At 39.9% G+C, this 14545-nt stretch overlaps 1 protein-coding gene across 1 annotated transcript in view; it reads left to right on the forward strand.

Moving 5' to 3' along the window:
* tlcd3a (TLC domain containing 3A) overlaps positions 1-14025 on the forward strand; it is a 53109-nt gene extending 39084 nt beyond the window's left edge. Inside the window, exon 5 of the mRNA XM_085289746.1 lies at positions 5567-14025. Coding sequence (XP_085145872.1) covers positions 5567-5881 — 315 coding nt within the window. The 3' untranslated portion in view covers positions 5882-14025. The remainder of the gene's footprint in view (positions 1-5566) is intronic.
* The last annotated feature ends 520 nt before the right edge of the window (positions 14026-14545 follow it).

Here is a 14545-nt window from a genome sequence, read left to right on the forward strand (position 1 = left end):
AGTTTTGGTCCCAACACTGACCCTTGGGGAACACCACATGTAATACCAAGTTTCTCTGAATGGTAATGCCCTATGCTAACATATTGTTCCCGACCCGTTAGGTAACTTTTTAACCAGTTACCAGCTTTCCCTCGAATACCATATCTTTCCAATTTATCCAATAAAATTGAGTGATTAATTGTGTCGAAGGCCTTTTTGAGATCAACAAAAATACCAACTGCATATTTATTTTTGTCCAGTGCATCAGTAATTTCTTCTACTGCCTCAATTATCGCCATTGAAGTGGTTCTTTGTGTTCTGAAACCATACTGACCAACATTTATTATTTGATGTTTTTCAAGGAATTTTTGTAATCTTGAATTAAAAAGTTTTTCTAGAATTTTTGAGAATTGAGGCAGTAGAGAAATAGGCCTATAATTGGTAAAACTATGTTTGTCATTACTTTTATATAGTGGTATTACTTTCGCAATTTTCATTTTTTTTGGAAAACAACCGGACTGAAATGATAAATTACAGATATATGTTAAGGGACTAGCAATATTCAGAATAACCTGTTTAACTACAGACATATTTATGTCGTGATAATCCATTGAAGACTTACTTTTACATTCTAATGTGATATTTATTACTTCTTGCTCATTTGTAGCTGAGAGGAACAGTGAAAAGGGATTTGATTTTATATTGCTGATATTTTCATTTTTATGACACGGGATGTCCGCTGCTAGTTCAGGGCCAACATTTATGAAGAATTTATTGAACCCATCGACAATATTACTCATGTTGTGATTTTCACCATTTGCATCAGTAAAATATTCAGGATATGATGTTCCAGAAGATCCTTGTTTAATTAAGTTGTTTAACACATCCCAAGTTCCTTTTATATTGTTTTTATTTTCATATAATCTTCTTCTATAATAAAGTTGTTTGCTCGTTCTTATAATATCAGTCAATTTATTTCTATATGCTTTATATCTTTGTTCCACTTCTTTTGTTTTTACTTTGATAAACTGTTTCTACAGATTGTTTTTCTTTTTGCAAGCATTAATAATTCCTTTTGTGAGCCAAGGACTTTTTATCTTTTTTTTCTTTGTCATGTGTTCGTTTACAGGACAATGTTTATTGTACCACATAGTAAAAATATCTAGGAAATTGTCATAAGCCTTGTCCACATCTGACTCTTCATACACCAAACTCCAATCTTGTTGTGCTAAATCGAAATTGAAGGCATGAATTGCTTCTTCATTTATTGTTCGCTTTGCTATCATGATCTTGGTATCTATTTTTTTAAAATCACAGTCACACAAAGTAAAAACTGGTAAGTGGTCAGTTATATCACAGACAAGCAGGCCACTATTAATTTGGAAATCCATGACATTAGTAAAAATATTGTCAATAATAGTGGCGCTATGTGATGTTATTCTGCTTGGCTTTGTTATTGTTGGATATAGTGATAAGCTGTACATCGTGTCAGTAAAATCATCAATGGCTTTTAACCTTGTTGGGTTTAGCAAATCAATATTAAAGTCACCACAGATAAATAGTAATTTTTGGTTCACCGAAGCAAACGTTTTTTCTATCCATTCATTAAAAGTGTCAATACTTGAACTGGGTGTCCGATATATGCAACTTATTATAACATTTCTCTTTTTTTCATTCATGATCTCAATAGTCAAACATTCCAAAATTCCATCAATAGCCATAGACATAGTTGTTACAACATTATATTTTATAGAGTTATGAACATATATAGCAACCCCGCCGCCCGCCTTATTTAATCTATTCATGTATTTTAAATCATATCCATTCAAACAAAAATCTATTCCTTTATCGACATTGAACCAAGTTTCAGTGATGGCTATAATACTAAAGGGGCGAGAAAATTGTTGCAAATAGTCCTTAATGAAATCAAAATTAGAGTACATACTTCTGCTGTTAAAGTGAATTAATGAGAGCTTCCCGTCTAGGTTAATTTCTTTTTCATATTGTTCCTGAGTGAAATAATTACAATTTTTAACAAAAGTAGAGAGAAAGTTACTTCCAGAATCTATTTCTGGATCTATTATATTATGCTCCTTATATTCACAATCTAGATCAATTACTTTCTGTTGAAGAATTAATTTCAACATGTCCATGTCATTTCCTGGTGTAATTAGAGATGTTGGTGTATTTATCATTTGATTGTCATTAGAGTTATATATTACCTCGATACATTAGTGTCAGTTGTACTTGTCCAGATCCTCCATGTTCCTCACTATCAGTACTTTTGCCTCTTCTGGTGTCCCGTTTAGCTTAATGAAAATCTTACAGTTTGTTACCCATGTATGTTGTATTTTACCATTCTTCTTCAGTTGCCTTGCCTTCCTCGCGATGTCTGCGTTTTTTCGTGTCAGATGCTCATTAATGAAAACATCCGTGCCTTTCAGTTTGCGTCCTTGTTTCAGCACTGCGACCTTGTTCTTCCGATTGACAAATCTCATAACGACGGCCGGCGGTCTGTCACTCCTCGTGGGCAGTGAGTGACATGCTTCTATGTGCTCCAGGTCCATCTCTATCCCCTTGCTTTGGAGGAAGGACGCCACCTGTTGCTCCACCGAGCGGGTCTCCTCGTCGCTGGGCTCCCCGACGTTCCCGGCCACTGCGTGCGCGTACGAGCGGGGCTTGATTTTAATACCGCTGATGACCACGTCGTTCGTACGGGTGTACTGCTCCAGCTCATCCACCCGCCGCTCGAGATCCATGATCCGTCTGTCCTTTTCGGCATTTTGGAGGCGTAGCTGTTTTACCTCCTCCAGTAGCCCCAGAAGCAGCTCCTGCTGCGCCCTGACTGCTGCCACGTCTCCGCACAGCGCTCCGAGGGAGGTTTTAATGTCCTCAACCTCCTCTGGTGTTGGGCCTTTCTTGGGTGGCATACTGAAGCGAGAGCACGAGGCGGCCACCACGAGGGACCCGGAAGCGGAATTTCTGATGATGGCGCCTGGCTAGGCCTGCTGGCTGATGGAGGAGCCTGGCTGTGGCCTGCTGGCTGGGCCTGCTGGCTGATGGTGGAGCCTGGCTGTGGCCTGCTGGCTGGGCCTGCTGGCTGATGGAGGAGCCTGGCTGTGGCCTGCTGGCTGGGCCTGCTGGCTGATGGTGGAGCCTGGCTGTGGCCTGCTGGCTGGGCCTGCTGGCTGATGGTGGAGCCTGGCTGTGGCCTGCTGGCTGGGCCTGCTGGCTGATGGTGGAGCCTGGCTGGGCCTGCTGGCTGATGGTGGAGCCTGGCTGTGGCCTGCTGGCTGATGGTAGAGCCTGGCTGTGGCCTGCTGGCTGGGCCTGCTGGCTGGGCCTGCTGGCTGATGGTGGAGCCTGGCTGGACCTGCTGGCTAATGGTGGAGCCTGGCTGGGCCTGCTGGCTGATGGTGGAGCCTGGCTGTGGCCTGCTGGCTGGGCCTGCTGGCTTGGCCTGCTGGCTTATGGTGGAGCCTGTCTGGACCTGCTGGCTGATGGTGGAGCCTGGCTGGGCATGAATATGAATATACATGAATATGCATAGGTTCATTAACATACGACGTCTACATACAAACAAAGAGTACCTTGCCTGTGTGTTGTGTAAGTGTGTGTGTGAGTGTGGGGTCAGAGTGTGACCCCATAAACAACTTCGCTAACCCTGCTGGTTTGGAAGTCCAACAGTTCATCTAAACAAAAGGCACTTAGACTAAAACTGACATAGCTACGTTTATCCTACCATAAAACAATAAGAGAAGGTAGACCTCTCCCATGCTCCCAGGATGTGGGCGTGAATGCCAGAGCACTCTGGAATGCACACCAAGCCTTTGCAGACTATTAAGGATCACACATATCACTACACAATCGATTATACACCTCTAAGCATATATGGTTAAATATTTCTAAGCATAAATGACAATAAGCAATACAAATCGAACAAAGAGTTTTTAAGTTCTCTGCTTTCAGGTCCTCTGCCAGACTGTTAACACCGTTTCAGTGTATTAGGGTACAAAAGTGAAGCATGAAATCCCACAAATAATTAATATGCATCACACCAAAATGCTGTTAATGTTACTGAGTAAAAAGTGTTGCATTGTTCAACTACAGTAACCTACTTGTGCACAGTTTGAAGCAACTTTTCTGGAGTCTCTCCCAGCTGTCTAAGGGCGAGAGGCAGGGTACTTCCTGGACACGTCTCCAGTCTAACACTGGACAATTAACAATTAAAGATGTCCCGATACAACTTTTTCCTTTTCAGATTCAGGTATCTGCCAGAGTTAAAGTAATCCTCACTGTGAGGCTCAAGGTAAATGGTCCTTTACAAACTTAAGAAAATGAAATTTGCCAAGAATATAAATTCACTAAGCTATTAATTCCTTTGGGCTTCTGGAGACACCTGGGTGTCACACTGGTGAGGTGTTTGGGGCGTGTCCTACCAGGAGGAGGCCCGGGGCAAACACAGTACACCGTGGAGAGATTACGTGTGTCATCTGGTTTGAGAATGCCTCGGTGTCCCCAGCTCTACATGCACAGACTGACACATAAATGAAAACCTTCACAAATATATAAACAAACAGAAACCTTTGCTGGGCAGTGTTATAGCATTTTTATCACTTTAATTTTTGAATCAAATGGTTGACCTTTAAGGAGAGGTCAGAGGTCAAATAGGACATTTTAAACTCGATACACTACTTTCTAAATGTTGACAGTGCACACCACACTTGTATGAATCATAGTTTCTAAGTTATAAGGCTTTTTGGCCATTTTTGATCAATAAATCATGAAGTTAACCTTCAAGACATTTGCAGATGTAAGACATATTTTAATAGACTGTTAACATGACCCCTACTCTACACCCCTACAAAGATTTATCAGAATCCATTCAAAGCTACCACTTTTACAGGCAGAGTACCGAACATCCACCTGAAACCTAACCTCCTTGGGGGAGGCCATAAAAGCCACTGATATAGTCAGTTAAGTAGCTCCAAGCTGCTGTCGCTTTGCTGTTACCTTCCTCCATGTTACGTTAGCCCTCCCTGCTAATGACTGCTGCTGATGTGTGATAATAATAATAATGGATTGGATTTATATAGCGCTTTTCAAGGCACCCAAAGCGCTTTACAATTCCACTGTTCATTCACACACTGGTGGAGGCAGCTACCCTGGGATAGACTGACAGAAGTGAGGCTGCCATATCGCGCCATCGGCCCCTCTGGCCAACACCAGCAGGTGGCCGCCTGCGAAGTCATAAAGCGACTGAAATGAACGGATCAGGTGTGGATCAGCTCGTTGTCACTAAGCTTTGTGAGTCAGGATCAGACCACCACATCAGATCAGTGCGTCTCCAGTTAGAAATGCCTGTTAACCTGACATGCATGTCTTTGGACTGTGGGAGGAAGTTGGGGTAATCTCTAATAGATCTCTGGCCTCACATTGGAGTACAGGTCTGCTTTTTACAGACCCAAATGTATATGTGTGGATGAGTCATCAAAAACAGTTGTAGTTTGGAAAATGTGTTTTCGCTGTGCTCTCTGAACGCATCTCTTCATCTGCAATTCCCTTTTTTCTCTTTTCTCTCCTCCAGCTCAGCCTCCAGGACTCCTGGCTGCACAAGCTCAATGGCGGGATGGTCCTCTTCACCTTCTTCATGTGCCGCATCGCCCTCTTTCCGTTCATGTACTGGATGTACGGCCGTCACTACAGCATCCCTCTCTACAGCGTGCCCTTCCACCTGCCGCTGTCTGCCAACCTGGGCAACTCGTGCATCTTGGCGCCGCAGGTCTACTGGTTCGTCCTGCTGTGCCGAAAGGGCTACCGTCTTTACCAGCGCAGCCGCAGCCCAGCCTCGTCTCCCACGGCCGACACCGCCGCTGTCACTGACAGTTCAAAAGATGATTGATACACGGACCACGACCGCTTGCTCTAGCCACACACTCAGCTACTAACGCTCAGCCCAACCATCGTACTGTAGTACACCAGGACTGCCTGCTCTCGTTCCACAACTCCCGGGCATTTTCCGCACACTTCAACCAACTCCTCTGCCTACGTGGACCTCTCCACCTCCAATCTAACTCTACTACTGAAGTTTAGTGATTTTAATTTTTTTGGGATGTGACTCTGACCTGGATCTCGCTGAAGTGCTTCACTGTGTCTGAATACATTTACAGCACTGAAAAAAGAAGAAGGAAAAAAAAAAGATCATGTTTGCTGCACTGCAAGTGAAATGTGGAGCAAACGTACCAGAAACTAAAGAGGAGATACGATCCTTACTCCTACTGTTTACAGCTGCTGATTGGAAAGTCCTGTTACAGTGTATGTTTGTGGGTGTTATGGCTGGTTTTCATTTAAGAGTAACATGTCAGATAGTTGGATTTCTTTTCAGATCATTTTATTTGTCACGCTGGTGACAAGGATTGGGGCCTGTGGTGGGCGGCATGGAAGTTCAGGCAGTATTAGCAGAGATAGGAAATGAGGAATACGTGTCACCAAGCAGTTACATCGTTACCTGGTTAATGTGATAGCCTCTGACTTTTCACCAGTTTCTCATAGTGCACGCAATTACCTACACTCTTATTTTCATCAGTGTTTCCACCCTTAATTTTCAGGTTTATAGTTTTCCATTATCTGTAGGGAACTATTTTTGACACCATGATTGATTAAGAAATGGCCTCTCTCACACAGGGTTTTTTTTTTTGTTTTTTTGTTTTTTTTTTTAAAGAAAACAGTAATATTGTAATGTCTTGCCCTGAAATAATTTTTTCTTAGGTGTGAAGTTCAGCTCCTAGGCAGATAAAATTTAAAAAAAAAAATCATACCTGGTTTAAATTTGGTCGAGGTCATCTTCTCATGGAGTTTTTCCTAAATTTAAATTCTGGATACTTCTACTTGTTCCTCCTCGATGTGTGGTGGCTCTCCTGCAGTGGATCCAAACTGTAACTGCTTAACTTTTGTTTTGTATTCTCAGTTAAAATGGGGAGCATCGACCACATAAGTGACGCCAGCACTAAAGTACCACACCGTCTTTAATTGGCCACCAGGAGACGACTTTTCTGGGTGCAGAAAGACTTGGAGGGAGGAATTAGCCCTCACCTCACTTTCTCTTCGACCGCAATGCTTTCCTGACGACTTTATGGGCTCAAGCGCTAGTTTCAGGGTCAAATTTTATAGTCAATCTAAGGGCCTGAAAGAAGGATTATCCAGGATGTGATCACTTGCTCCGCCGCTCTCTCATCACATCTGGTTTTAAAATACCAAGATTGCGACAGCAGGAGCTCTCAGCTTGTAGCTTGATAATTTTGTGACGCGAGGGTTGGCTGTGGGGGGTGAAAAGGGGTAGACGGGAGAGGAAGTAAAACAGGAAATAACCAAATGAGAGGTAAACAAGAACTTTAAAAAAAATGGGTTCAAACTAAGGATCCTTTTGGGACATTTTTCCCTTGTTGCTACACATCCTGCTCTTCTCACCAGTTATGATTCTTGACACAAAAGTTGGATCAATTCAAAAGAAAACCTGACGTTTGTTCACCTTGAGGTTGACGGTAAGGTGTGAGTGGACAGGAAAGGACTTCCAGTGAGTGATTTAAAAAAAAAAAAAAAAAAAAAAAAATAGAAACAAGCCCCAACCGAGGTGAACAGTAAGATTAGACCAGTGAACTTTATGCCAGGTATGGTTTCTTTGGGGGGTGGGGGCTTCTGTTCAATGCTTCTGTTTTTTGCCTCTAAACGTCACTCAGTCCAGTCTGATGGCGTGATGTGGAAGGTACCATGAGGCCCGGTGAAGGTCAAGCGGCTCCCAGCTGAACTCAGGGGCAAGGTCAGAGTGATAAATGGAGGGGTGTGGCTCATCGGGCCAAACAAACCACAAATAATCAAACAAATACTTCAGATTATTTATATGCACTTGTGTATCAGGGGTTGCACTCATCACATAGGGGTTTTTAGAGTTACATTAACTATCACTTAAATTAAATATATATCTTGACTAGAATAGAGAGGATCATTTTATTGTGCAAAATTCCAGTTATTATGAAAGAAATGAAACTTCTTACGAATTAATCAAATCAGAAAACAAAGAATTCTGCGTATTATGCATTAAATGTCCTTTTTTTGTTTCCTGTAAATTCAGTCTATGCAAAACAAATGTTGGTGCATGTATAACTGAACTAACATCAGGTCATATCAAGCTCACCCATCCCTCATATGATGTGCTCTTTTCACAGTTTTCTAGGAATCTGTGTTTATCTCTGCTCTACATTTCAGTCTTATTACTGAGTCTTAGTTTTAATTTTTTTATTTATTTATAATTGCGTAACGATTAAAAATAACTTCATATTCATTGTTAGTTTGTTTTAGTGCACATGGACACATTAGAGCTGAATCAAAACTCACTAAAAATCCATTTAAATGGAATGTCGCGCAGCTTACAGCTAACAGGCATGAAGCAAACCGCCTTATGTTAATCCAGAGTTTGTGTGTCTTTGCTTAAAAATCTAAATTGTTGTCTCCCTCTTTTTGGCAGCTTCCGCCAAGCTGTTGTATAAATGATAAAACATAATGTAACAGTAGTACAAGTTGGAGCACAGAAAGCTTCTGAACTCTTTTTCCCAGATTATTGATGGGATCAGAGTGACTGCTCGTGTTAGAAACAGATTCTGCATGACAGCTCAAATATTTTCCCTCTGTGAGTCTGATCATCACAACTTGTTGTGAAGGGGGGAGTTAAAGAAGAAGCCTGTTAGCTGAGCAGCAGTTTGGGTAAGAGGCGGCGAGCCGGGCAGCTGAATGATGGGCTTGTTTGTCGAGGTTGGCTGGAGTGCGTCAGGGTGCTTTTGTTACTGCAAACATTCCTCGCTCTTTGTGTTGCTTTTCTGCATCTTTCAGCTGAATTTCTCCCACTTTCTCTTTTGATGATTCTAATAGTATTAAAGGAATTACGATATCAGTTTATCAGCTGTTTTTTTTTTTTGTTTTTTTTTACATACATGTAGAGGGTTTAAACATTCTCCAAATCCCAAAAAAATCAGATCCATCCCCAGTTAAGGCAGTGAGTCTGGGCTACCTTAACTCTATGCAAGTAAAACCACGCTTCTCAGCATGTATTTACACACAAGGTGTTTATATTCATGCTAAAGACAGAACTACAGTTCAGAATTGTGAATGTTTTTATCCCAGATTCAGGTTTCAGAACTTTACAACTCTCACGCACAAAAAAATGGAGTGCATCTAGTCTCTTACACTGCAAGGAGGTGTTAATAATAGGACGTTGTTGTTTCAGCACCCTACGCTGAAGACGACTCGTCTCAGTGGACTATCTTCTTCCCCACTTAAATGTCCTCAGTGTCTGGTCTGCTTCTGGGATGACCTCTGAGATTGAGATTAATAAACTGGGCTTGAGTCTAACAGCTGGTTTAAAGTCTCCACTTTCACTGCAGTTATAATCAATAAGTTCCACTCTACTTAAAGTTACTGTCCCACTGTTTCTGCTCCTTTCATTTATTTTAACTCAGCCCCATCTCTTGGTTTTCTGTGAAGCTAGCGGAGCAGAATGAGCCCTCACCTCTTCTCTGCCGCCCTCTGCTGTCAGGCCCATCCATTGCTTGTCCACTCTGAAGGCTGTGCAGTTGAGATTAAATATCTCAAGTCTTCAGCCAGCGTGACCTCACCCTCCGCGAAATGTAGCGGAAAAAACTGACAGGTACATTTGTTTTCTTGTGTTTGGAGGAGGGGACGGAACAGAAAGAATTTGCTGTGGGAAAGTGTGTGCTTTTTTTTTTGTTTGTTTGGGGTTTTTGTGTGATACCCTAAAGTTGAGCCTGTCTTCATAGCTTGCATAAATGCCATCTTGTTGACTTTTTCCTAAGAGGACTTTTAGAAGATTGTTCTGAAGCTTTTTTTTTGGCCTGGATTTGGCCTCTCTGCTAACAGGATGTTGAAGTTTAGTGGCTTCACTAATAAAATTCAGTCTTAGTTTTGAAAGCGTGGGAAAGATGTTTTAAAATGTTAAAAAATTAAAATATATAAACATTCCAGTATCCTTATATAAAACTGACCCCAATTTCAAAACCTCAAATCCTTTAACCGTTTTTCATCCCCTATTGGCTCATTTATTTTTGTTTTTTCATAGCCAGGTGACAACAAGCCACATTACTTTCATTGCTTGAGAGCATCACTGCCACATGAAATCATGAGTAGTTTAAATGCATATCTTTCTACATCTATCACTAAGTACGCTCTGATTATAGAAGACCATGAATTCATCCTCTTTGCTCAGGGTTTGATGAACTTGTTAGGAAACAGTGTGTGTAATGTCGAGGTTTACTGTAAGATGACGAAGCTATGAGACTGATTCTGAAGAGGATCACAGTGTGCTGTTTATTTCTATGTGATATTTTTCAAAGCATCAGTTTTCCTTTCAGATTTTTCTCATATTTATGCCTCCTGACATGGCTTGTGATAGTTCAGCTTCTAAGGGTTGGTAAACCAAAGACTGATTGCAGTAACTATAGTCAGATTCTTTTCAGTCTTGTCTTAATGGCTTAAAGTTACCCACATGTCACCCCAACTAAAAACCTAACTAACCTCCCATTTTGTCGTCCTCTCTATAAGCTCACCAACACTGGGATGTACTGGAGGAAAGCCTCTGCGTTCACACAAAGTGGACAGAAGTTTGGGATCAGTTTGTTAATTAAGGGAAAAGCTAATTTTTAGCTCCATAGTTTTATTCATGGGCTCCACCATAGTAGCTTTGCATGATTCACGGTTCAAAATCATCCTTGTTCTGTAACATTCAAGGGTAAATTTAAAAAAAAAAAATGTCTGAACGACATTTAACATGAGCACCATTGTTATGACAGAAAATCAGGAAAAGCACAATTGACCCCCATTAGTCATAAATTATTAATTATGTTTAATAGATGCCTCCCACCAGGTGCAATCTGCTTGAAATCAAAGTGGTTATCCCCGAGTTAAGGGTATTGCATGCCTAACCTCTGGGCAAAATTCAGTGCAATCACCAGGCATTGCTTTAATAATTCTACTTCAGTGTAACTGCAAGGTTTTTATCATTTTAATCTCCTTGATAATTACATAAGCAAGACGTTTCTGTTCATCAAACTAGACACTGATGTACTTGTCCTCTTGCTTTCCCACAACTTTTTCACTGTTTCTGTTCTGTTCAAGGCAGCTTTTTTCAGCTTTTCTGTTTTATACAAACTGTGAATCAATTGACTCTTGAGGTGTTTCAGAAGAAAGCTATTTCTCTTTGGCTGTTTTGCGACTGCAGCCTAAAGATTCTCAACAAAGGTACTTTGTTTCAAAGACAAAAGCATTTTGAAGTGACCCTAGACCTTTTGGGAGCAATGTGCTTTATCTTTTTAGCACAGTGGCTGAAAAGTCATTGCTAATGTTATGTTTGGACGCATTAATACAAAAATCATATTAACTTCTTATATGTAAGGTTGTATTTTAACCTTGGAACACCTGTTCTATGGTTAAACTGGGAATATGGTCATTTAATCCACCTTTGAACAACACTGGATCCATTGGACCAGGCTAATGCTAGCATAGGCTAACACTCGTCTAAGCTAGTGGTAGCATAGGCTAATACCAGTATAGTGCGTTCTATTGTCTTGGAAGTCTGAGCTGGGAGTGATGTCATTTCCAGTAGTAAAGTCATAACAGCAAGAAAAAAAAAAGGATTTGTGTTGCTCCTTGGTAAGGTAGAATCATGCTTCAATAGCAATACAGGGAAATGTACCACTGCTGTACTTGCATGCATACAGTTTGAGCAGTGCTCTGCATATGATTTATTTAGTGGCAGTGCACATTAAAAGTTTCATAGTTTTATCACTTTTTACATTCCCCTGGATAAAGTCAGCCCTGTTGGGGCTGCTCAGACTTTTCAAGTTGATAATGTGATGTCAGGGTGCTGTGGCCAGCTGAAAATTCTGACTTCTAATTTTAAAGTACAATGGAATGCACTATAAGCTGGTGGCAGCAGATGGTAAGCATGATTTCAAGTTAATATACACAAACACTGCTATAAAATAATGCTAGCATAAGCCGTTGTATGCTAGGGGTAGCATAGCTTAACACTAGCATAGGCTAATGCTTTTTTAAAGTAATGCTAGCATAAACCACTATAAGCTAGTAATAGCATAGGCAAATACTGGCTTAGGCTAATGTTCTTATGCTAGCATAAGCCAGTGTTGATAAAAGCTAACAAAGTCCTACATAATGCTGAGTAATAGCTGCCTTTTTCTTTTCTTTTTTTTAAATGTTGTTGTTAGAGACAGAATACTCCATGTTAATCATTTAACATACACAACAGTGCTATAATATTGAGTGGCTGTAGACTGTGAGTGATTGAAGCTTCAAGTTAGCCCTTAAATGTCTTTTCGCAAACTGTTAAGTTTCCATGCTAATAATTTAGCTTTGGCTACTAATTTGTTATTTAAAGAGAGAATTTAGCGGCCAATTTCTATGTTACTGTCATGTTTATGTTATTTAAAGGTCAAAGTTGTGGATTCTTGAAATACAAATGAGGACAGTGGGGTCTCTTCAGGTCTTGTGACAGAGGATGTGGTAGTTTGCTGCTTTCTTTAGTCTCACATATCCATATATCAGGTTTAAACCTTCTGTTTCTGACTGGAGCTGGAGGAGGTTTAAAATAAACTGTTGGTTTAAAAGCTACGATGGGTTTTTAAATTCTAACCAAATATTCTCGTCAATTTAGATGAAGATTATGTGTTCTGGATTTGGGAGTAAATTTAACATTAGAAAACAATATTTTGCTGTTTCTTCTGATGAGATGTCAATAAAATATATTTAACCATAAAGATACTGAACGGGTTAGAATATTGAGCACTGCAAAAAGGAAAACTGTGTTGCTGGTACTGATTTTGATCTGTGGACAGTGAACCAAACCTGGTCTCCAGTGCCTTGTGAAAAATCTATTTGTGACACCCATAAAAACTCAGTTAAAAAAAGAGCTAAGATGGCAGGCAGTGTTTACAGGTTGTGGCTGTATTTGTCATGTTTGTTGTTGTCATCCTCAAAGAGAGATTATATTTCAGTTTTTTTTGGTCTTCACAGCAATCATTAAGACATATCTAATAGAAGCAAGATTTCAGAAGGTATAAAGTTGGCCTGTGATGCTCGTCTGTATTTCTATTCTTATGTTTTTCTCAAGTTACTTTGCATGATTCAGGGTTCAAAATAATTAGTATATGCTGTATACTTGGCTCTTGAGCAGTGATACTTCCTGCCCCTTAAAATGAACTTTTCCCCTCCCACAAGTGGGTGGGGCTTCTTTACTTACCATATTAGGGATGTCCACCAATGAGATCATACACAGCCAGGTGTGGGAAAAAAAACATTTTAAAACCAAATGTTTAAAGCAAAACTGATCCTGTTATACATAATTATTCAAACTTTGATCATGTTAAGAGCAAAGAAAATAGATGACAGAAAATATGGAAGAGCATACTTTAAACAATCTGAAACAAACCACCACACGTATATAGACATGTCTTCAGTACACTTTATTTGATCCTGCTGAAATTATGGCATTTATGTAATAAATATTCTAATATTTTGCATTTTATAGTATTTCATTAGTACTTGAACCATTCAAATGTCTCTCATAGGCTTAAGTTTGTTTGCAGTGTTTTCATCGATTTAGCGAGATGTGTCTGTTTTAGAAGTTTGGATTGAAATCTTTCTGTCCATATCACTGGCCCTTCCTGATTGACTTAAATGCAGCACTTTCACAACCTTTAACACTTCCTGCCCTGCATTATTTTTGATAACATTCTAATTTTTCATACATGTATATCAGGATTGATGTATCTGTCCTTTCTTTTTTGTAGTGTGACCGTTCGTTTTTTTGTTTTTTGGGGGGGGGGTTGAGGACATTTCCTATCTGAAAATGAGACTGGAGTGTTTTATGAGATAATATGAGGAGTCATGTATTGTTGCAGCTTGTGAATTCAGAGCACCCCTTTAAAATTCAATAAATTTGATTTGGTAGACTGTTTTGAACAAGTCTCTGCTTTATTTTTTTATTTATTGGACATTACTTCTGCCCATTCTTGGTTATGTTGTTGTAGTGTAAAATTATGGCCACCCAGAGGTGCTGCTGGCTCAAGCTGAGCTGCTGGAGTTGCACTGTAGAGGCTACATTAAGGCATTAAAGCTGGACTTCTTTAAAATAAAGCATATTTTATATGCTTCTTTACATGTGGGGGCTATGGAGATTAAGTTACATTTAACGTCATTTACCACTGTTAAGAAATCAAAGATATTTTAACAGAATACCATAAGAAATTGCCCTTTTTTATATAAGTAATTTTAAATGATTTTGGGACATTTTCTAAAATGAGTTTAATTTGAAGTTTACTGTGACATAAAATCTGCATCTATGGAACTGTGGGTAAAATATGATTTATTTATTTTTTATTTTAGTTGTTGAGTTTGAACTTAAATTAGGCTTAAAAAAAATTACGTTTTTTTTTTGGTTAGAAATTGATCGCACTTACTGTTTCTGTCACAGATTTTGATTCAG

This window comes from Mchenga conophoros, linkage group LG10 (genome assembly GCF_057382185.1).
Source record: "Mchenga conophoros isolate Kocher_MC1m ecotype Shallow Benthic linkage group LG10, M_conophoros_male_GT1.1, whole genome shotgun sequence".
Lineage (NCBI taxonomy): Eukaryota > Metazoa > Chordata > Actinopteri > Cichliformes > Cichlidae > Mchenga > Mchenga conophoros.